At 39.8% G+C, this 23,589-nt stretch overlaps 1 protein-coding gene across 6 annotated transcripts; it reads left to right on the forward strand.

Moving 5' to 3' along the window:
- Positions 1 to 497: 497 nt before the first annotated feature.
- On the forward strand, positions 498 to 22,550 carry LOC111253114 (C-Jun-amino-terminal kinase-interacting protein 4-like). Of its 6 annotated transcripts, none has more exons than XM_086992036.1 (19): positions 498 to 1,951; positions 4,144 to 4,258; positions 7,460 to 7,621; positions 7,907 to 8,050; positions 8,213 to 8,463; positions 8,761 to 8,893; positions 9,198 to 9,345; positions 10,358 to 10,393; positions 11,166 to 11,241; positions 11,770 to 11,929; positions 12,542 to 12,783; positions 13,928 to 14,109; positions 14,419 to 14,564; positions 15,000 to 15,152; positions 15,293 to 15,398; positions 15,767 to 16,071; positions 16,518 to 16,913; positions 17,196 to 17,746; positions 18,183 to 22,550. In XM_086992036.1, the coding sequence occupies exons 1-19, from the start codon at positions 1,899 to 1,901 to the stop codon at positions 18,310 to 18,312; spliced, it is 3,489 nt and encodes a 1,162-aa protein (XP_086848162.1). In that variant the 5' UTR covers positions 498 to 1,898; the 3' UTR covers positions 18,313 to 22,550. The 6 variants fall into 6 exon arrangements, with proteins under 6 accessions (XP_086848162.1, XP_086848160.1, XP_086848159.1 ...); XM_086992034.1 differs by having other exon boundaries at positions 499 to 3,888; positions 15,617 to 16,071; XM_086992033.1 differs by having other exon boundaries at positions 499 to 1,951; positions 15,617 to 16,071.
- Positions 22,551 to 23,589: the final 1,039 nt, after the last annotated feature.

The following is a 23,589-nucleotide window of genomic DNA, read 5'->3' on the forward strand; positions in this document are numbered from 1 at the left end:
AAGCATAAAGATATAAGTGGTTTGCATTGCCATGTTGACTCTAGACAGAGGTCAATGTTTTGATGAGTAAGGCCCAAATTCTTTTCCTTTTTATTTATTATATTTATTTTTAGAAATTACGTAGTACAAGAGGATTTACATTGCTTTCAATATCTAAATGAGTTGTATAGATAAATGGCAAATAGTTTTAAATTATATAGCTTAGTTCTTTTTGAATTTATTTGTTCCACCAGCCACGACGAATCATACCGAATGCATCTGAACATTTATTCATAAGTAAATCTGATCCCCTGAAGCCAACGGCAATCTTAAGCCGAATCATGATTTATAACTGGTTATGTACAATTTAAAGATATACGATTTTTTTTGTTAACACTCATTTCCAACCGCTTCAAGTTAATATCGCATCTGTTGTTCCACTAAGCTCACAGATCCCGGCTAACTAATCCAACTGCGCGCTTCTTATGACTGCACCCGTAGCAGCATCAACGACTGCAGCGCGTTGACAAGAGCTACGTTGTTAGGTAAAGAAAATAGGTAGGTTCATCCAATTATCGCTCATCTATTTCAAGCACGCGCGCGACTCATTACTCTCGGAAATCGTTGACTGGACGACTGTAAATAGCAAACAGGCAACTACCCAATAACTTATTGTCGTCTGCTGATCGAGTGCAGACGATAGCAGCCATGGCCACAGTATTAAGCAAAGCAGACTAAGCAGAACCGTAGCGTTAATGCACTAAGTCCGCCTTCTTGAAAAATCGTAGCGCACGAGCCTAGTTGTAACAGTATTCAGATGCTACTGTATCCTTAGTAGGAGATCTTATCGCAGGCCTCCGGCACACTCCAGACCCAAGCGCTAAATATTAAGATTTCGAACTCTGGTCAACGCGGTAGACCGCCACAAACCAACGAGAAGTGGTAACAACGTCGTTGTAAACATAAATGGCTGCGCCCTGGTTGAAGTTCTGGGAGAGTGAAATGGTGCGGCGGTGTGAACGGCGTTGGTTCAGAAGCAACGCCAACAGCTTAAAGAGAACAACATCAGGCCACAGTGAAAAGCAGCCGCAGCGGAGACTAGGTCTGTAGCAGCACCAACGCTGGTAGTTGTAGCAGCTGCACTAGCAGCCGTATCGAAATGAATGCAGAAATTCAGGGCGCTACGATATGTGGCGATGCAATGTGATGCAGCTGGACTAGCTAAACGAAATCAAAATACGTATGGTTATTATAAGCGTATAGGGAAAGTGTGGCAGCGCACGGTACACGTTAAACCCGCCGTTGCAGCAGCTATTATGTAATTGCGATCAAGTAAGTCCGCGATCTCCTGGTAATCGGCGCATGTTGCTATCACCGTTGTTGTCAACGCTAAATGCTCGCTATATAAGTGTTTTTTTGTAGAACGTGGAATTTCTATTCATGTTAGCGATAACAGAGATGGTCGCTGTCGTCGGTGGCGTTGAGCTTCTCAGTTAGAAGCGAGTTAGGCGAAGAGAGGTTTGAACGAAATTGCCGAGTGCGAAAAGACGAAATCAGACGGCACTCGGCCCAGACCGAGAGGCTGGAGGGCAAAGGTTGGCCGCGGCCGCCGATGCTAAATGAACCTATGATTCACGGTTTATTGCGAATGGTGTCGACATAGTGGTTGGAAAGTGAGCTTGTACGATAAACTACCCTGGAGAAAGAACAATAGATCTATCTGTTCAGCTGTCTATCGTTCTACGTCAAGCCGGAAAAATAACAGCGGCGGTGACTGGAACAACTGGCCAGAGATTGCTGTTGGCGTGGTGGCAGTACAAGAAAATACCGAATACCTGATAGGCCTGTAACAATCGAATAACAACGACTGTCACTAGAAATCGTGGTCACGATGGACAGTTCCCAAGAAGAGGTCGTCTATGGAAGCGATGCGGCTGAAACGACTCATGAGGGGTCTACCGGAGGCCAGGACGTAAGTACACTTTCAAGGGTATCATCGGCAAACTGAACAACAAACTGTTAACACCGAACAGAAATTATTAATACATGCATTTGTTGACCAGCATGGCAAATCATGCTGTCTATAGATTGTAGAGGTGCGAAATCGTGTAGAGAAGGCCGACAAAAAAAAATGCTACTGTCACAGTTGTCGGTTAGCAAACGAAAATCGACCGACAGCGACAGTTGGAAGGACGCTCTCTTTGGAACTCGAACAGAGCGAAGGTCTCCGCATGCGACAGCAGCACAGCTGGTCCCTCGATACGTACAGCTGTGATTCATCAAGCTACCTGCTCTTGTTACTACGCACGCTCCAGCACCAACGTGCCTTCCGTGTGCCAGATTCGTAACAACAAGAGACTTTTGCTGGACTATTGACAATTTATCAATATTCTAACGAAGGGGGAATGTAGCACAAAGCACACTGAGATAGCTAACCGTAAATTTCGTTGAATTCACTGCAAAAAAATGCATGATTATACGAACACTTGGACGCAGGTTGACAAGCACCTTGATATCATATTCATCTGTACGGGGATCAGAGACAGGATCATGAAGTCGACTGATTTATTAGTGAAAAACAAATTTTCCAAGGCTTCTCTTCAGAGAGTTGAATAGGGTATCATTACTTGCAGTTATGCACAACATATTCGAGCTTATGTCTTGGGGCAAATCTGTAGCTTTGATAGACAAGTGCGCACTGAGGGTGTTATGGCGCGCCAACAGATTATCGCATACGTGAGAAGCAACTACTGCATTCATTCGTACCAATGATCAGGAAGTCTTGTGCTTGGTAGATTACATTATATTTTGTCCACACAGTGATAAAGGTTCCGGCTAAGGTTTTTTGTTGTGCCGTAATGTTAAAGCTATCCTCAATAAATACTAACAAATTTTTTTTCTTGAATTCTTATAAAACTATGCATTTTTGTTCGTAAAGTTTATTTTCTGAATATCAAACCATAACAGTTTGAACAAATGTAATCCATTTGCTTGGACAATTCAGTCAATTACCTCAAATAATCCATACCTCACACCTGGCTAACCACTGAATTGACACTGAGTAGGACTAAAATGTCATTTAAGAAGTCAGCGTTTTTCGTCAGGAACGACTACTGTGTTACAAATTCAGCATCTTGTGTGCTCGCAATTCTGAGTCAAGGTATTCAATAAAGTTAAAGCAAAAAGAGCAAAACTTGTACAGGAACGGCAAATGAGTGTGAAGTATATAGCGGCCAGGAGACACAAAGGAATGATGTGCCTAAGATTCTTGTGTCAACACGATACAGCTAAACATTATAAATAGATAGTATATATAATTGATAAATTGTAGTGCCATCGTACTAGGAAGCATTATTGTGTACATAAGTATCATATGTTCCGTTCAAACCCTGCGCACAAACCAATACATTTTAGACGCACAGATCTTGCGTTTGGTAGACATTTCAACAATATAGTCAACCATCTAACATAGTTAGATATTAACAACTACATTTATTCTTATCCATGGCCCATGGAGAACTTAATAAAACGTAGAAATAATTGTGAAAAATAACATTTTGAAGGAAATAGCACACAATATTTAGTTACATACTACGAGCTCAATGATCTTGTATCGAAAGATGATTACTAAACACACGTTGGGTAGAGGCTGTTGGCTGTTCTAATATATACATACTGTTATTCAGCCACCAGTTACGCATAGTATGTCGTAGGAATGAGGCCTACAATAGCTTAAGTCAACCACAATCTGGTCTTCGTTTACTGGTCAGATGGCCAAAAATAAAATGACGTAAAAGACTACTATCTCTATCGGATTATATTGCTATCGGGCACTGATCGAGCTGAACTTTTAGGAGCAAGAAGCGATTTTTACTCTCGACGTCTTCAAATGCTAATAGTACACCGCAGGTGAATGAATCTTACAATTTCTTTTTACCTTTGTTTGCCCATTAATGCTTTCATCGAATACTGGTAAACTCGTTAAACTAGCTCGTAAACATTACTTAAAATCCATATGATTGCGAATCGGTTAACCGCAACATTAAAAACCGAAAAAGCCAGTTAGTAAACCGAGTTATATCATTAGTATTTTCTATGCTATTATTTAGCACAGACTGGGCTTTAACTTTAATCATTTTTATCGTTTATTGATTTGTGTTCCAGTGCAAATTGTCCAGATCTGAATCGTATTTTGGAGACAATTTTTTTGCAATCCGCCGTCAGGGCCCCAGAAGATCAGCCAGTTAAACTGCTCGTCTCGCAAGTTCTACAGGTTGATGTATGCTTGGGGAAACCACTAAGGAAGTTCTGCTTAGGGAATATATTTCGTCGATCCGCTAACTTAGCAGTATTAGCAGCCAGAATAAAATTAAACTCTGTCCGTTAACTTATTTTAGCAGTTCGCTGCAAATGGGCATTCGTGGTGAAGCGTTCTACCAAAGGCATCATTGGAGTCTAAATATAGTGTGGGAGCAAAGGCAAAGATTTGATAGCAAAATAAAATTAACATTACCGCCTTTTATATCACAAATGTAGTACATAGCTAGGTATAGCAATTACAAGACTTTACTTTGATGTGATCTCGTCGAGGAGCTAACGTGCAATGGACATATATTCTGTCGTTGTCCAAAAAAGCAATCAGCAGATTGCGACTTGCTAGAGTAACGATTTTTTTTTATTAATTTTCATGAAGTGTCGTTGTTATTCGCCCCACCCTGGGTTTTGCATGCATGACGCACTTTTTTTTCGATTCAGGCTACAATAGGTAGTGCTGCTTTGCCAGTGGAAAAGTAGGATTCTGTGTGGCCGAAAGCTTTTTGTTACGACTGAGCGACTTATACTGAATCTTATGATCGTACTTGAAATGAGTGCCAATAGACTTCTATATCTGGTAAGACTTCAGTTTGCGAATGTTTTGCGAGGTAGTATTTTTCGTTGGTTAGGTGATGCTAAGCTTTGTTACATTGAGCGCTTGGATGATGGCACATAGAAGATATTTCTAGTGACTTAAAATGCCCAGTGTGATTAAACATTTACTTATTCTAGCTTTCGAGAGGTATGAGAAGGTTTTATCTAGAGGTATATTTTCGTTTCCTTGCCCATAAAAAATATCATTGATTTACGGTATGCGCAAAAAGCACTCTATCGACGCAGTGGAGCTATGTATAGCTTTAACATTGCTAGGGCACCTGCCTAACTCAATATTAGTTGAATATATAATACGTGGCTGCGTGTGCACCACGATAAATATATATATATATATATATATATATATATATTAAAAACAAGCATTAGTTTGAAAATTTTCCTTGAAGATTTAATGCGGGTATAACATTTAGTATCTTTCCTTACTTACTGAGCTTGCATATAGGGACTGAGCCATGTAAAAGTTGTTGGTGCTCACCTGCGTAGATTTCAATTCCTTCATTCGTAAAAATCATGCTATATGGTATTCTTCTTATGGCAGAGAACCATAGTTTGCTTCTCAGGGTATGATGAGTACTTCTTGTCCACCTGCCATAGGGGAAAAGAAGACGGTATCAGAAAAGTAGTCCATATAAACGGCTGTCTTTCTACTATGCGTGGTTTGTAAGAATATTTTACCTGATTACAACTGATTTTCACTGTCAACGTTTTTACCGGCCCTTGAAAATATGGTACCATAGTGTTTTCATTATCTTATATATATATATATATACATAACATTTTCAGTCTGTCTCTGATAGAAGTAAAAAAACAATCTGCAGGGTAGAAAAAAAACGAACTATCGTAATTTCCGCATGCATTCAATTTTTCCGATAAGTGGCTTCCATCATGCAAGACATTAAGGCTTATAACAAACCCTATGAATAGCGTTCCATTCCATTCAAGTAAGGGAGAGTACACCTTTTGACGGGTCTATTTAAGCTAAATCAAAAGATAGCCCTTTAAGTGCACAATATAACTTGTTTATAATATCTCATCTATACTGGCAGGATTGAGCCCTAGAGGATGGCTAAAAATACAGGCATTGAAACGTAAAAATGGATGTTGCAGGTTAACAGGTCGGTTCTCGCTCCTGTCCTGACTTCGTTTAAATCGTCGAAATTAGTTGTGAAGCAAAGCTTTGTAGCTATATCAATGTCATTCAGCGTCGGAAATTTCAGAACATGATTTATGTCGCCGACAGCCTGCGCGACGTGATTGGCGTTGAAAGTACGGGAATTTGGAAAATAGATAATACTAGCAAGGCCCCCTCTCGTAGTATCCTTGTTTTAGCTTACATGTTATCCAACAGATGACGTCGATGTGCCTTCTAAAGCAGCGAGCATATTCCTCGTACGGGAATTATGCAAATGGAGTGCTATGCTGGACGGCGACAAGGGTATTAGTCGAATGGTTGTATTGTATTGTGCTTGACCGCACGTGACTTAGAAAGACGCCACTAGTGGGTCTAATATATGCAGTTGCATTCATGTATAGAAAAGCGACTTCATGCATCTCTGAGAACGCCAAATTCGAACGTATTTCATAAGGGATTTTAGTAATTATGGGCACGTTTTGAGACGACTTCGAAAAGCAGCGAGAAGGGCTGTTTCGACAAATGATGGCATAATCCAAGTGTTTCGATCTTCGTATCGCCAGTACTTCTGGTTTAGCACTCTCTCAGTGGTTTTCTATGCGCTCGTGCACTTCACGAAGCAAATGAAATCGACAATTAGTAGCTTTTGTCTATATTGATGTCTATTCGTTGATCTTCGCTTTATGAATGAAGTTTTTCCTCCAAATGTTCCAGATATTTCCAAATATCCACAAGGTCGTTTTCGTACTGATGACAGCCTGTTTTTGCCAGCTGATTTACAATTAATTAGCGAAACCTCGTAAGGATGACCTTAAAATTCCGAACTTTCTTTACCCATTAGAGCACATATGTATTTGCGAACTTATCAAACTTTTTCATACGCTTGCAATTAGAATCTATGTTGAATTAATGTCAAAACCCGTGTGAATCACATCTGAAACGACAGGAACTTACACATGGCGTGCGCAGACTATGGAAATCAAAGAACACCGAGAACTGTGATGCAAAGGGTGATTCTTTTTTTTTAGCTCATATCGTTTAAAAGGTCGCTGTTCTCGCAAAAGGTTTACGGCTTTCAAATCAACCTTTACGGAATTAGTAAACTTCGAAGTACTTCTACAAGTCATACCTCATGGATGTTTTTAGTGACATATAAATACACAATTTGTAGAACGAATATTGTAGGTGCTAGCATTTTTCCAGGATAAAAGTTCCTATTTAAACCCGGTTCTCCGCCCTATTTGTCTTGTATTTTTAATGACATTACTTCAGTGGAAGGCTCCACGATTATATAGCTAAAGAGGTCTTTACAGTAGATAATTTTTCAGGGTGTTTCTTTAATACATTACCTGTTTATCGTTGACGTCCCTTGAATGTGCATTGTTCGCTTAATCAGGTTTGTGCGTTCTTGCCTTACAGGTTATGTCCGAAAAGGTAGAGAACTTGGCACGGGACATCTACGCGGAATTCAAGCGAATGATGGACAGGTATGATCAAGACGTTGTCAAGGATCTCATGCCCTTGGTGGTTAACGTCCTGGAGAGCCTAGATCTGGCCGGCATTGAAAACCAGGAACATCAGGTTAGTACTTTATCCACTTTTATCTAAGCTAATTAAGAGAAATCCACATCTAATATCATAAGTGTATATTTATTATGTGCATTATTGAAAGGACCAGCCTATGCTAACACTATATGCAGGTATAAATTATCAGAAGTACAGGTCAACTAAAAAGTTCGCCAATCATAGTAAACTCAGCGTACGGAGTTTAAAGCTGTCTGGAAATGGTCTCACAAGTTACAAGCCTCGCCGTGCTCGGGTCAACCTGACGATTCATGTGATTCGAATGCGCATGTTTTGTTATAGGTCGAGCTCGAATTAGTGAAAGAGGACCACGAGCAGCTGGTGACGCAGTATGAACGTGAGAAGTGTCATCGAAAAAATGCCGAACAACGACTTCTCGAGGTGGAGTTCTCTAACGATGAAGAACGAAATGAACTGCAGTCTAAGGTTGGCGTGACCACCTTCCCGTGTTCAAAAATTCCTTTTTCTGCCTACTGTGAAAATATAGTTACCCTATCTGTCGATCTAAATCTTTCAGAAACTTAAAATTATAAAAATACTAGCTGCTAGTGCATAACAACTATAAAGGACTTTCATTGCCTGTTGCAGGTCGAAAGTCTCGAAAGCATTGTTCGTATGCTTGAAATGAAGGCCAAAAATTCAGCGGATCACGCCTCGCGACTTGAGGATAAAGAAAACGAAATGAAAAAAGAGTATGCCAAACTTCATGAACGCTACACCGAGCTGTTTAAGACCCATTTTGACTATGTTGAGAAAACAAAAATTCTCTTTGGAGCTAGCCAAAATGCCAAACAAGGACAGGGCCAAACGATGCCCACGACACCTGTCGAAGCTTCCAGGTACTATTAATTCATATGTATCGATGAATTCTAATCGAAATATTTTCGAACTATCATCTTACTTCGAAACTTAATCTTTTAAATTAAATTAAATTAAAGGGCCAATTCACTTTGTTTATAATTTATAATAATAATATAGTCCACAGCAAAGGGCTGAGCAACCAGACGTTGCTTCAAGTGTATAAGATGACTGAGTATTTATTAACATGACTGCGTACCATCGTCGCTGTTGTCTTTGTTTATCTAATGCTGTAGCTAATAATATTTGTGCCTTCTGGCTCGTGTGTCTGTTTACAGTCGACTAGCAAAAGTAAGTGCTGATATCCGATCGCCGGAGGAGTTGCACAAGGGTTGGAAACTTGAACAATTTTCCCCGGACAAAGATCTGTCAATGAGCGAAGCTCTTAGTCAACCATCTGAAACAACCATGGTAATTAAAAATGCGGTATAGCAATACTATAGGCATATTATACATCGTTAATGAGCCATTGTTTAAATATGTATGTATAAGGAATTAAGTTATTTCTACTTCTTATTCGTACTTCGAAATATGCACCATTTACTCAAAGAAACTTTTTGCCGTTCAGTACACGGTACACAACGTAATGAAAAGTCCATTTTCGTACCACTTAATGTCAAGCGGTGTATAATCAACAATGTAAATAAATAAAAAATCGATCAGCGGTTTAATTAAGTTGTAAGTTTATGGCTTCATAATCTATAAAACTAAACAGGTTGAACCAATTCAAGACAAGACACGGGTACGGCGGCCAAACACTCTTTATCAGGAGTGCAAATTTGCCGACAAAGAAGATCAGCGGAATAATGGAAAACAGAATTCAGCAGCTCCAACGGACGAAGACGCTTTCGATGCTGGCGCAGGTCTGTATCGGCTATCTGTATACGAATAAGATATATGAAAAGAATCGGTAGTTCAGAAGGTTCCAAACGATTTCATATATTGTTTTGTTTGAACGTTCTGAAAGTAATTTTATTACAATATAGTTTTGAAATATTGTAGTGAAATTTTTATAATACATGTTTTTTTTCCATAAACTATTCGCTTTATTTGCTATTAACAGAACTCAGTGTATACGATTATGTTATTTCTATGCATATGTTGATCGAGCTTGTAAGGTGGGTTCGAAGTTCCTGCCTCTTATAGCCAAATATAAAGGAAATTATCTTAAACTTCAACTATTCTTTTCAGATTTGCGGCATGAACCTAAGTTAGTATTGCTATTATTTCCTTATCATATTCTTAGCGATCCCAGTTCGACATTCACATTGAGTTTTAGAACATTATCATGGTTATCTTTGAGCTTCTGAGATTCTATGTGAGCCGAGTCTGACCTATGTGACACATTAGTGAACTCCATTCGAATAAAGTCTATTATTATTTTCTCATTACTCACGCTACGGTTCGATCAAGGGTCTGTTTTCCCTTATTAGTCGTCAACTCTTGCGAGAATACGCGCCAAATGGGTGTCTCACTTTTTTTTTTCGACTTCAGACAGTGTAAACGTTACCACGCTGCTACGCATGGCGAGCAAGTGACAAATAACATGAGCTTATACTCAAGTTCTATGTGATTCGATACAGTGTTACCTGTTGTATTGTTTTGGGTAAATACGTTATATGCGTTTACAATCTAAGCAATGGTCTCCGATGTTGAATCAATTGTCTTGCATTCTTATGCCAATTTTTTTTTTTAGTAACAATAACTAAAAAGCAGCCTCCTCAATATGATAGTCCAGTCCAATATTTTCATGCAGATTACCTTTTAGATCCCGAATAATGCAACTGGTTTGAAGCTGGAATGGTCTAGCTACTTGATTGAACCAACACTTGAATCAATTTTTATCCTGTTTGTTGGACGCTGCTTCACGTGTAGGAGCTGTAGTCGACCCGGCAGAATTTGCCTCATCAGGTTTGTCAGCTTTATATATAGTTCGATGACAAATTTGTGCATTTTTAGCACGCAGTTATCAGAGGAGATCAACAGAGCAGGATGTGATACGCATAATATTATACACGAATCAACAAGTTGTTTATTCGAAGAATATTTTGTTTGGCAGTATATAATACGTGGTGCGAGAGCACTACATTTTTTGTTCGTGCGAATGGCCCCGACGCTTGCTTAGTGACCCGCTATTTGCAATATGTGGGCAACGCTCTTCCTAGAGACTGATCAGCTTCTATTTTTAGCCTGCTCTGCAATAAATTTTTTTTGACAAAAAAGATTAAAGGGAAAAATGGATGGCGTCTGCTAGTCCTGTTATTATATGAATGAATACCTAAGGCACGAGATGACCTTATGAATGAAAAGTTTCGTTGTTACCTAATTCTGCCAGTGGATTGCTCGGTAGAAAGATCGCACCGTAAATACAAAGAATTAAAATGTGTTTTTATTTCATCATGTACATGGTGTAGTATAGTCGATAGCAGTAGGCTTGATACCATAAAACTAGATAGTGTTTAACAATTCGGTAGAAAAAATACCTAACTTACTGATAGTGGAACTACTCTTTTTCTCGATTGGAGTGAACGAAAATCTTTGGACTTGATGATAGTACGCGTAAAATCAGCTTTTCGGTCTTTGATTCGTAGTTCGCAGTTGATTCGCAAAAAGCGGCTATCCATTCCACTGCCATTATATGTGAAAGATAAGTAGAACTGATTTCGAAAATGCCTCATTACAGTGAGCGACAATATCTTCGGAATGGGTAAAGAGGTAGAAAACATCATTCTCGAGAACATTGAGCTGCTAGCAACAAAGTGAGTTTGATTCCGTATGTAGCATTTTACAAAATTACATTTTCTCTAATTTCTGTCGGGCTTCAAATGCATACGTCACCCATACTTGAATTACTGATAAGGCTGACAAGGCAATCTCGTAACGTAACATTAGTAACATAATAGGATTACAGTATTCACGAACCTTAAAGTATGGCCTTATAAGAGGTATTGTATATGGGTAAAACGATATTTTGGGCTAACTTTATTTATTCGGATACACAGATGCTATACAATAAATGTCGACAGCGGTATAATAATTTGCAACTGTATTATTTATTGCATGTTAGAAATTACGTTGAATGGAAAATATGGATGATCAGAGAAACCGGCCACATGCTGCAATTAATCAACGATATTTCCCTATCAAGTATTGATATATTTTTTAAAATTCATTTGATGCAAATAGTCAATAATGCTTGTTATATATCGCGGTCCTTTAAAATATCACAGAGAGCAAAGCATTAGTGCTGGACTGATGAAAAATGTATTGTTTTCATTTCCGTCCAGGAACGCCTTAAATATTGTTAAGGACGATCTGATTGCACGGGTTGACCAGCTGACATCGGAGAAGGACGTATGCGAGGAACGATTGCGCCAAACCGAGTCACAACGAGATGCTGCCCGCGAACGAGTCGAAGCTCTCGAAACAGAGATCAAAAGGCTTAAGGTATGCTTTTTTGCACTTACAATTAGCTGAGAAATGTGGCCTGGATCAGCCATCTCATGGAACACCTGGCCTAAATGTGGCAAATCATTTTTGAGCACTAGCCTTTGCTTATTGTCCAAAATACGTAATTTTCCAACACTGATAGAAAACAAAGGAAATAATGGACAATGACTGATTATCAACTAAATTCTCATAGTTACCAAACGAAGCAAGACGACATGCAAATATTGAAATGAATACTAGTTTACTCGCGTTAAGCGGGAAATGATTTACTGGTATGAAATACCGCTTAACTACCGATACAGATTTTGTGATTTCAATTCAATGTTCGAGCCAATGTTACTTTTTTGTTTTGCAAACACATTGACAAGGATAAGTGTTATAATTAGATTCATTCATAAGCCGCGATCAGTGTCCTCCACACAATTTTACATCTAAAAATAATAATAGATTTACGTTGATAAAGTCACCTTGATAAAGGTTTACCACTATTTTAGTCGAAAACGACTAATGTAGATTGGACGTAAATTGTATACACGCACCGTGTGCTTATTATAAACGAACTGATAGCTCATTTCAGATATAAAAGCAACAATACTCATGTTGTTTTAGGAGGAGGCCGACAGACTGGCACTAGAGCGGGAACAGGGTGACACGGCCGTACCGATGTCACAGAGAAAGCGATTTACTCGGGTCGAAATGGCACGAGTGCTTATGGAGCGTAACCAGTATAAGGAGAAGCTTATGGAGTTGCAAGACGCCGTTCGCTGGTCAGAGACCCTGAAAGCAACAAAGCTAACAGAAGGGTCAGCTTTTGACAAACCACACACCGGCGGAGGCGGGATTTTCAAATTGTACGTTCATTCTCTACAAGAATTGTATCCTTAGAGTCTATTTATGGACCACAAAAACGGTAAATAGAGGATACAAATATTACATCTGAGTCAACCTAATTCAGGGTCTGGATGTCAAACCTACGTTAGTTCCTTTCCTACTAGTATAAGCGTTCTTTCATATCTCTGAAGTTTGCAAGGGATTAGAAGTCAACGCTGCATGTGAAGCGAATTAGTTTCCGTCTCCAGTATCTAATATAATATTAGCTTCAAAGGCTTGTCAGAGGGAAAAAATTATGCTTCCATAGGATCCTTGCTAATAATATATGTTACTGCCAAGAAATGTAACAAAATTAATATTAAAAAATGTGTTCAAATTGAAATAATGTTCTTCCTTGTTTTAATGCTAACACACTGGACTCCAGCCCGAAGTAAGTTCTTATAAGGTCTTGTGCTCCTCGCCTGAGTTCTCATGTGTTGTTTCGTAAAGTGACAGTAAACTTGTGAAAAGCCACTTCGCGTTTGTTCTTTAGCTTGGAACTATTGAATCTCGGGTATATTTTTTCCGTGCATGGTATTCTGCACTCTAAATTTATTGCTCTCTTAAGGTTATAATTTTTTATATCTATCCTTTGACTCGTTGGACGTAATATCGGTTGTTTAAGCCAATTCTATTACATACATTTAGTGTTGCACATGCCTTGTGTACCTAGGCTCCTAAGGGTAATGCCAAATAAGTATAAACTAAGTTGCCAAAAATAAGAACATTCAATACAGTAACCTTTGAATTTACGTATGCTACTTGAGTACGGTTATTTTACTAATAATGATGTTTTTTAATAGCTTGCAACATTAGGCTGTCATTAACTTGCACGATTTTTATTCTAATGTAACTTGCATTTGCATCGCAAATCAATTAAAGATGCTGTATGTAAGTGTTTGAGGGATACATATCGTTACCACTTTTTTTTGTCTTAAAATAATCGATTCTTTTTTAATGCCTCCCTGTTATATGTGCTCTCTAGATTAAGGCGTGAAGTTGGTTATTTTAGAGCTTCTGATGATGCTTTGTGTTCCTCAAAATGGCTCACTCAATATTGGCGGGAAGGTTCGTCCTCCTGACATGACGTTCTTATTAAACCCTTTACCTCATATGTTTCTATAGCTTTAGCAATTTGTTCGCATCGGACAAAGGCAAAACGCCAACGGCGCCGTTGGGTCCTGGGAGTACAGCTTCGAAGGACCGAGAGCCAAGGACGAAAGCGTCACTGCAAAACATCCGATTGCGCGATGGAATCTCGGAGCGCAAAGCTAAGGAGCGAAGAGATCAGCTCAAAAAAGTGAAAGGTAGCAAGTATTTGTTGCTATCGTAATTCGCTTTCAGTTTTCTGTCCATGGCGTAATAGATAGTTCCCCGAACGGTAATATTTGGACCATCTGATGTAAGGATAATGACAGTTGGCCACGATCGGCTGTTCCGACTAAAAAATTTAAGCGTTATCAATAAATATTATTCTGCAGTTTGGTGCAGTTGAAAGTTTATCCAAATTTTATTTGCTATGGCTTTCATGTCCATATTGCTAATATTGTTATTTTATGCTAGTGGACGGTTGTATGCTAACGGGTATGAATTTTGCTATTCATTTGCTTTGTCAGCCCATGTAGCCAAGGATGATATCGGACGGGTACAAGCATACGGCTGGTCCTTGCCAACAGCCAACGGACAGAGTCCCCTACAAAGTGTACCGGTACCAGTTTTCTGTCGACCCCTTGATCAGAATGATCCTAATCCTCAGCTCAAGGTAGTTCATCATCGCTTTTCATGCGTATACGCATATGCTTCGAACTCGTTCGTCGAAAAAAATCACGAGATTAAATATGTATATATAGACCCGTTAGCTAGGCTAGATAGAGCATCTAATACAAAACCAGACTTACCTACCCCTGAGCTTGCTCTTACACGATACAATCCCTAGATATGTCAATATACTTGTACATTTGTATATATTCTACATAGTGAACGTCTTAAACGAAGTTGACATTGCGTATTTCATGCTTCGAATGTTTTTTCTACGTTTTGGATATTGTGAGGAGAAAATATATGGATATAATTTTATCTTATGAAGCTTCACGTGCTCACATGCCCATCCAAAAACGTCCTTATCACTTATTATCCAGAAAACATTCAGGGCTAAAAGCTGTCGTTAGATACATGTCATAACAATTATCTATTATAGGTATGGTGCGCATCAGGTGTTCATCTTCCACAGTCAGCGATGCCACGAGAACAGTTGCAGGACTCCGGGGCTCAGACGGGCAGCCAGCTGGCTGAGATGACACTGTCGTCACTTGTCTGGATCTGCTCCGGAGTGCAAAGTCGCTTCTCCCAGGTGAACTCTCACATTTTCATAACTTAGTTGTTGTCCCTAGTTGAAGTTTGAAGTGGTCTATATTGTTACGTATAAAGATGTGCTTTCACTATCCATCACGAGAAAATACTTGGTTTTTTTCTTTACCATTCTGACTTCAGGTTTCAGTTATAGATGCGAACAATCCGGCGGAAGTGCTAGAGACATTCAGGATTGGCACAAGTCTCATTCTGTGCATACAAAGCGTGCCTGGCGTCCGCGAGGATGGTTAGTATAAGTTAATGCTGGTTAAAAAAGCTGGACAATGATATTAACTGAATTTTCTTTCGTCGAGTTCGTTGATCCTAGCCCACTGCCTATGCAAAATCATCGAATTTTAGCGGAAATTTCCCGAAAAATCTCTGCCTTCACCTGTCGATAGCCTCTTAACCATTGGGAAAACTTTATCAGTCAAATTAATCTAGTTTAACATTTTTTTCCCTCAGATTTTATTTGCAATGAGGCCTATTTATCAGCTTGCATTAACGTGGAAAATAAGTCCAATGAAAGCGGAATAATGACCAAGGCAGAGCCCGGTTTAAACGCCGTATCTGAAATGGTCCGGGAACATAATGCAGATCGACCGGGTTTTAAAGGTGGAGACGCGGAAACCAGAGGCGTTTACCCCAATGCAACCCTTGGTGCTGACCAGGAGTATCTAGCGCCAGCACAACGGGAAGGAGCCAGTGTGGTCGACGTCCCTTCACCGGAAACGGAGGCCGGCGTAGAGCCTCTACCACATGACCCTCCTCAGCAAGCTGCCAGGCCACAAACGACTGGCTCTGCACCAATAACACCAGAAAAGATGTCAACCCAACTTCCGACCATGTGGATGGGAGCACAAAATGGCTACCTTTACGTACATAGCTCAAAAGCAGACTGGAGCACATGCATTCTTAAGGTATAACACTGGCATACTTCAAATCGCTGACGAGGTTACACTGATAGAGCGGTCAAAAAATTCGTGAAAAAGGTCATTTGATATTTTTTTTTACTCTAGTTTTGATTATACTCTGCTATCCTGCTAATTTCACACATATAATACGAAGACATTCGAAATTATTCAGTGACCTTTTTCGAACTGTATAATACATTTGGAGTATGTTTATCATTATGTGATTTATATATTTATTGAAACGCCAACAGCTGTATTAGAATCGGGCGCACGGTGAGTGCCAAAGAATTATAGGGACGAGATCCTAAAGACCTTTGAATCTTTACTCACCTGCACAGGTAGCATAGTATATGCTGATACTGCAATCGAATTAAGTGACCCCTCAGTTACACAATTATTTTTAGGTTAACGAGTAAGGCTACTTAAAACAAGGTATGTTAATTGCATTTTAGTTTAAACTTTCGGACTGTGTCCTATCGATCGTTCACCACCGGGGACGGGTATTTTGCTCGTTGGCAAATGGCCGGTTGGCTATATTTCATCGGGATCCAGTGACACGGGAATTTAGCGCAAGTCATTTTAGAGAAATTGTGGTGTCTCCAGAACCCGAAAAGCACTCGTTACATTGTGTTGGGGTCGTTCTCGACACGAAGATTTGGTGCGGCTATCGGAATACGATGGCAGTGCTGGACGCCCAGACGCTGGATATGGAAACGCGTTTCAGTGTTCACCCTCGCAAGGACAGCCAGGTTCGTAAAATGGCGTCGGCTAGCGAGGGAGTCTGGATCACGATACGCTTAGACTCGACCTTCCGACTGTACCACGCGCGGACGCATCAACATTTACAGGTGACATTCGGACATCTTGTCTAACCGATTCATTAACGGTGTTTCTACTCAAAATTTGCTGTTAACCTTTGCCTAGGTGACGACTTTTAAATATTACTTATTTCTAAATATTGATAGCTTTTCAGCATTCGGGGATTATCCTCTAGTTTCAACCCTTCTACCATTGTGAACATCAAATCATTTGTGTCACAGCTAGCACAACCTAATATGTAGTTAGCCGTTTTACTAGTCGATGATAGAAAATGAACTCCATATGCGATTTCCTTATCTCGTCTGTTCCAGGACGTTGACATTGAGCCCATGATTAGCCGGATGATCGGCGCAGGCAAACTGGGATTCTCATTTGTGCGTATAACTTGTATTGGCATCACGTGCAATCGCCTATGGATAGGCACAGGCAACGGTGTTATTCTGAGTTTACCTTTGCTCGCTACGTCGAGTCAGAGCAATTCTTCAGCGAAGACGACGTTGAAAAAGTTAACCTCAACACAGTCTCTACCGGATGCCGCAGCCGGGCCAACTGGGTTTGAGGAAACGGCGACGACGACCGCCGCGGACGCTGAAGGTGGACCTTATTCGTTAGGGGCAACGAATCCGATTTCGCCCGTGGCGGAACAACCTGTCCGCTTCGTACCGCCATCGCTGCCTGGCTCCTGTTTGCGCGTGGACGATCTCTCCATTCCGTATTGCAACATCACGCAGGCACAGTTGTCATTCCACGGCCACAAAGATAGCGTACGTTTCATTTTGGGTGTACCGGGAACTGGTGGGATGATATCCACTACGTCGCCAGCCGCGGTCAATCAGGAGGGTGGCACGACGCCGCCGGCAAGGTAACGGGAAAGCATGTCTATTATCTAGTATAAGTGAAAAAACAACAATTAGTGAAGACGAGTAGTCGGAACGAATATATTAGTGAAAGAAATATATATACAGGGTAAGCCGAAAACTTTTTGACAATTTGAAAAGTTTGTATGGGTGATCGCTGCGAACAGAGGATTGTTGTTCGTTTTAACTAGTAATGTTTGCTTTTGTACGATAAGAAATAGCTATAATTAAATTAATTAAACAGTATAATTTCCTTGTTTCATCTTTCTGTGAACGATGCATGGCCAATCTCATTGTTTCGGCCAGTCCCTTTGTCATTTTTATCGTTGCACAGCGTTTATCCCAGCGTATCGCTGCGCCATCCCGACCTGTTAACGTTTCCTACCCTGTCCACCAGCTTTCCAAGTTTTTAATATAAGCCAATTTTACTTCGTTTGCCAGGTGTATGTTTGTCTTGAGCGGTGGTGAGGGCTATGTCGACCTTCGCATGGATGAGGAAAATGTAGGAAGCGAATCGCTGTCAGACAAGTCAGACCTCAGCCACCTAATCGTATGGGAAGTAGCTCTGTAACTGGTGTTATCGGAAATAATAGTTTACAGATAACACCTTTAGCCGCGCAAGCGGGAGTGCCTGACCACAACGCGGTAAGGCTTCGTAAGCGCGCGAGGAGAAAATACAGTGACTTCGCTGAAGTTTTATTTATCTTCCCACACGACTCAGTGTGGTTACTATGTGAGAAAGTTAATATTTTGCAGTTGGTGTAGTTTCAGTGAGGTATTGCGAAACCACGCCTCAGATTCAATACTGAAAAAGATGGCACAGCATGACCAAGCGGGAGGATATCGTAGCTCTACACAGCAGCAAAATGGCGTGTCTAAGACAAATTTAAATTATACACGAAAACCAGTTGTAACGAAGTGGAGTCGTAGAGGAGATTAAGTTCATGGCTGGCCTACTATATCACAGTTTGAGGAAACATGGAGACGACACTTGCGGCATGTTCCAAAGAGCCTATTTATTTGAGGCGGTAAGGACGTTTGTGTCCAAAATCGCTCTTTCTGGTAGTGTTGACAAAAAGGGCGCACGCATAGGAATCAAAGTATGTCCCTGTGTACGTCCCCAACAAGCTCTACAGATACTATGTTGCGGGACCCACCATAATGCTTACCACGTTTTGTGTGATTCATTGTTTTAAAATCCACGTATATATATATATATATATATATATATACATATATAAGATCTCCGTAATACGGAATATTACGGAGATCCCCCTTTCTGCATTGGCTGACGGTAAATATTATTTCTATTCCACTGATTCCGTGTTTAGTGTTAAGCACAAGTTCAGCTCACTTCATTGCAACAAAAACCGGACATAACCATTGTCCATCATCAACTATAGGGATGATTCTTTTCGCTTTCGCGTTTTTTTTTTGATGAAGTCATCAATTAACATTGAAACCGTATAATATTGAAAATTATGATTACCGTAAACTTTAATATTAACTGGAGTATTACTATCATCGTATTACATTACGATGTTGCAGTTATTAAAAGTTGGATAGGGATACTGCTTCTATTTATAAAAATAGGTCGTACCCTAGGTTTAGTATCGTGTGGAGCTGTGACATATGTTAAATACAATAAATCAATAGATACAGAGTGAATGACTATAGAAAGGCGAATTTCCAAGGGTAATTTTAGAGCCTGTGTGCGAATATATTGCACTATTATACTGCAGCTGTGCCTGCCTGCCTGTCTGTCTGTGTGTTGATAACTCCACACATATTAACAACTATGAGTACCCATTTAAAGAGATAATATAATTATTTAAAGCTTCATTTAGACTGTTACAAGCGAATCCAGCGAAGTTTGAAATTGAATAACTTTTGAACTACACGCCGCTAGCAAACAAAATTTGATTAGTAATTAATCGAGTGTTCTAGGATTCTGTGAGTAGGAACCAGTCGAGTTTACTTTAGGAAAGAGAGGGAAGAATATCTTCTAGTTTCGAAAATCAATGCTCAGTGGTGAAGTTCTTGTTTCCCACAGCGCTGCGGAAATTCATTGAAGATTAATGAGAAAGAACATTAGACCAGGAGGCCTTACGCGTTTCCCACAGCGCTGCGGAAATTCATTGAAGATTAATGAGAAAGAACATTAGACCAGGAGGCCTTACGCGAAAGAAGCACACTACGTAAATGATGCAGATATTTCAATAAAAAACATCTGAATATTGAAGGCCAGCAAGGAGGTGACCAGATTTCGGGGCGCGAAGAAAGGGGATGGACTGAAGCAACCAAGGGGCCTTTCCACAGAGATAGAGCTTGAAGCCAAAGCTCGCAATTCACATGTATCATGTTATAAAATGATAAACTAAACTATTGACAATGTGGAAACCGAGTAAAGAATTAGTCTCAGGTAAACGGACTTCCGGACAGTCGAAAATGTGTGTACTGTATTCCTCGTGCAATTTACGGAACCTGAACCAGCAAAAAAATCCGCTCACAGCATACGATTGCCACAGAATACACATCGCTCAACCTCTACCGCTAGTTCGGGAAAGAGCAGGCGTGAGAATGGCATAGGCCTAAAGAGGAACCGAGTTCAATACCAGTGTCGAGTGAGTTCGGACTAGAGATTCTACGAGTATTTGCAATGGGCATCAGAGGCGTCTACTACTATGGGGTAGCCGCTGAAAGTGAACTGAGCGCAACTAGCTATCTCAAGTTCCTCAGGATACTCATAAATTGTTGGCACGGCAATCGAAAGGGGGCAGTTTGGTTACTTGATAATGACGCTAGACTTAATCGCCATGCCTCAATTACTTTTTCGGACTAAACGAAAGAATATCCAATGTTGAATTATACCATTTTCTTCTTTCCGTTTAGGTTTGTGTGATTACACGGCTCTTCGCACCCTAGGAAGGGGGGGTGAAAAGACATATCCCACTATCGATTTACCTCAACAAGTTATAGATAGAGAAGACACATATGAGAATGCGACTGGTAGGTATATAGCTGTCCAGAGACGAAACAAGTATGTAAATAATAAAGGAGGATATCTCTTGTGAGTATTGCAAAATCATTCTAGCCCAACTAGTTCAAAAAGTGACCGGTTTTGAAGTCCGCCAAATTCGGTTGTAACAGCCTAATATAATTAACGGAGAAGAGCAACTAATATAATTGTGCGAGGAATAGTTGTGGCAGCAGCAGCAACAACAGGTGTGATGTAAGAACGTTTGCGTCAACATTCGTAGTAGTCTGACGCAACGTCGAAACGATTTCCGTGACGGATATTGTGACGGCGATGTGAACCTGCACTAGAGGCAACCTACGACGCGAACGTTTTGCGAAAAAAAAATCGACAAATACAATGCTACCAAATGTTGTAGGGGCTAAGCGGATTGTTTATTGTATTGTATAAGTTCGATTACTGTAGTTGCACTGTGACAAGTCGTTTTTTTTGTTTTTTTTTTTGATTTTTCATGTTCTTGTTGCTTTTTTAGCGTGTGGACGTACAAAGTGCATATTCTGATAATAAAAAGAGATAGGAAAAAAGTAGCTCGAAGAGTAACAAATGTCAGAAGACGTTTTAATTAGTCTCGTATTGTATTTTGTGCGTCTAATGTAAGGAAAAACAAATAAACAGGACTAGTCTTAAAGTTGAGTTGATGAGGGCTGAACATTACGAAAGATATACGTACTATATAATGTATGTTTAATCTGAGGCCGAGCATTAATTGGACTAGAGCACAAACAGTGGTGAAGGTTTACAGGCTGGGTAACAAAAAGATTTGTCATTTGGCTCCGGATGTTTTCGCTAGTTAAAAGACCGAATCAACTTTATGATGAATTGCTTGATTGCCACAAGACGCTGGGATGAACACACTCCGATTTCCGCATAAATTAAGGACCTTTATTATTAATTAAATCCAATAACGAGTCGTGGTTTAGTCTCTTCATTCAGGCGGTTCCTGACCTTATTTTGTGAAAGGCATGCATCTTTCGTTATTTTCGAAGAGTCGGCTATGCTTGTATCATCCTCCCAGACAAGATTGCCTTTTGTATGTATCAGAAATTGTCACGGTGACTACTCTAAGCCATGTGAAATAGTGCAGTGTATGAAAATAAATTTTCGTAAGTAGTAATTTCCTAATATTTCTTAAAACGAGTCATCAGCTTCTTAAAAAATCTTTGAAGTGCGCTTTGCAACTCCAGTCATTATAAATCGGCCTACCCTACCCTGATCGCCAATGCATCTTCAGCAAGAAAAGTAGACTTAGGTTGGTTTCAATATTAACTCACATAATGACCATGCTGGGTTCCTGATTAGTCGGGGGACACTATAGTACCGAGGGTTGGTCCTTTTTAATAGAATTAACTGAAAATTTTTATCTGAGATATATGTCTGTACATATACATGATTTCAAGGCCTTTTTAGCAAAGTGAATTTTGCCCGAAAGGCGTTGGTCGGCGCGCGCCCATCAGACTGCCTGGAAAACACTTCACGTACTAAATTTGGTACTAGTACTGCCCGTCTTATTTACGATTCGGCAAGAACCTTTTTGAAGTAGGCCTTTCATTATTTTCAACTCGTTCGAAGTAAGTCTCGTAATAGACATTTAAGAAAAGTTCAGGGTTTAAACGTCAAACTGCACGACTTCTGCACTTATTTTTGACGTTACCTCCAGGTCAAGTAATCGATGATGTTTAGCTGCAGAGCGCACGATTTCAAAGGTAAAGGCAAACGAGTAAAAAACTTCTGGGTTACATGAAGTCCGAACTTCTCGCATTAAGCAAATGAGTTGGCAGTAGCTTTTATATAATATCCTCTATTTCAGTAGGCATATATAATGCAAAACTTCGCAGTGCTAATTAAATTAAAGAAGTTGACGACAGATACGGTTCTCTGTAGTGATCGAACAATTGAGGAAATCGAGGATCTTTTATCTAGCTGTAAATCGTCGCCTCAACTCATATAATTACCAAAAAATGTTATACGCTTATGCTGAAATTATGCATAGAAACACGCAAATGGAAGACTCACATACGTACGGGAGACACAATTCTCTCACAAAAGCTGGGGCAGTGTTTGAGCGTAGTTTAACATAAAAAATCAGAAACGATGGTGACGAAGAAAAAAAAATCTATTTGTGCATATTACTAGTTAATGCTACAATAAAGAATTATCTATATTGTCATAGAACGAGTTCTTTTTGTTGCAAAAAGTGCCTGGTGATATTATGAGATTACAGCAGGCGTTTTTCAAAAATTCATTCGATTCATACTTCAGCACATTCGGCCTTGGCCAAACTGTAACACTTACATTCTGGAGCGCGAATATCTTGTCGCTAAACAATAATAATTATGAGCCTTGCACGTGATTGTACCATACGCCTATTGAAAAAATACAAACAGGCCGAAATCCAACAATCAGCCAACGGCCTGTCCGTCTTTGCTGGGTCCGGGACTATTTCGTGGTAAATCTTGGATAACCTCTGTTCCTCCTTCGATTCCTTTCAAACGCTACACTGCAGTAAAATTGGCTCCGCAAAGAGAACTCGTCAATGTCAAAACTACTTTCCCAGACAGTGTCCACACACAGCTACAAAATGAACAATCTATTAACCAAAGTTTTTATCTGTTAGTGTCTAGTACGATCTAACGTATTGTTAAAGAATGTTTTTGTTATTAAAGAATAGAAGTAGTCGTAATCCAATCTACTTGATGACGTAACTTTCTTTTATAGGAAAGGCTAGATAATGTTGCTTGAACGGATTGGGATCCGTTATTTTATATTATTTTGTCATATTAATAAATTACTCATAAATACGGAAGTGCACGT

The sequence above is a fragment of the Varroa destructor genome, unplaced genomic scaffold (genome assembly GCF_002443255.2).
Source record: "Varroa destructor unplaced genomic scaffold, Vdes_3.0 BEIS01000006.1, whole genome shotgun sequence".
In the NCBI taxonomy this organism is placed as follows: domain Eukaryota; kingdom Metazoa; phylum Arthropoda; class Arachnida; order Mesostigmata; family Varroidae; genus Varroa; species Varroa destructor.

Excerpts from the sequence above, each read along its gene's own strand:
- LOC111253114 (XM_086992033.1), top strand. The coding sequence starts at position 1,899 with ATGGAAGCGATGCGGCTGAAACGACTCATGAGGGGTCTACCGGAGGCC. Across the intron at positions 4,259-7,459 it reads CGCAAGTTCTACAGGTTGAT|GTTATGTCCGAAAAGGTAGA; the intron begins GTATGCTTGGGG and ends CTTGCCTTACAG. Across the intron at positions 8,051-8,212 it reads GAAATGAACTGCAGTCTAAG|GTCGAAAGTCTCGAAAGCAT; the intron begins GTTGGCGTGACC and ends TGCCTGTTGCAG.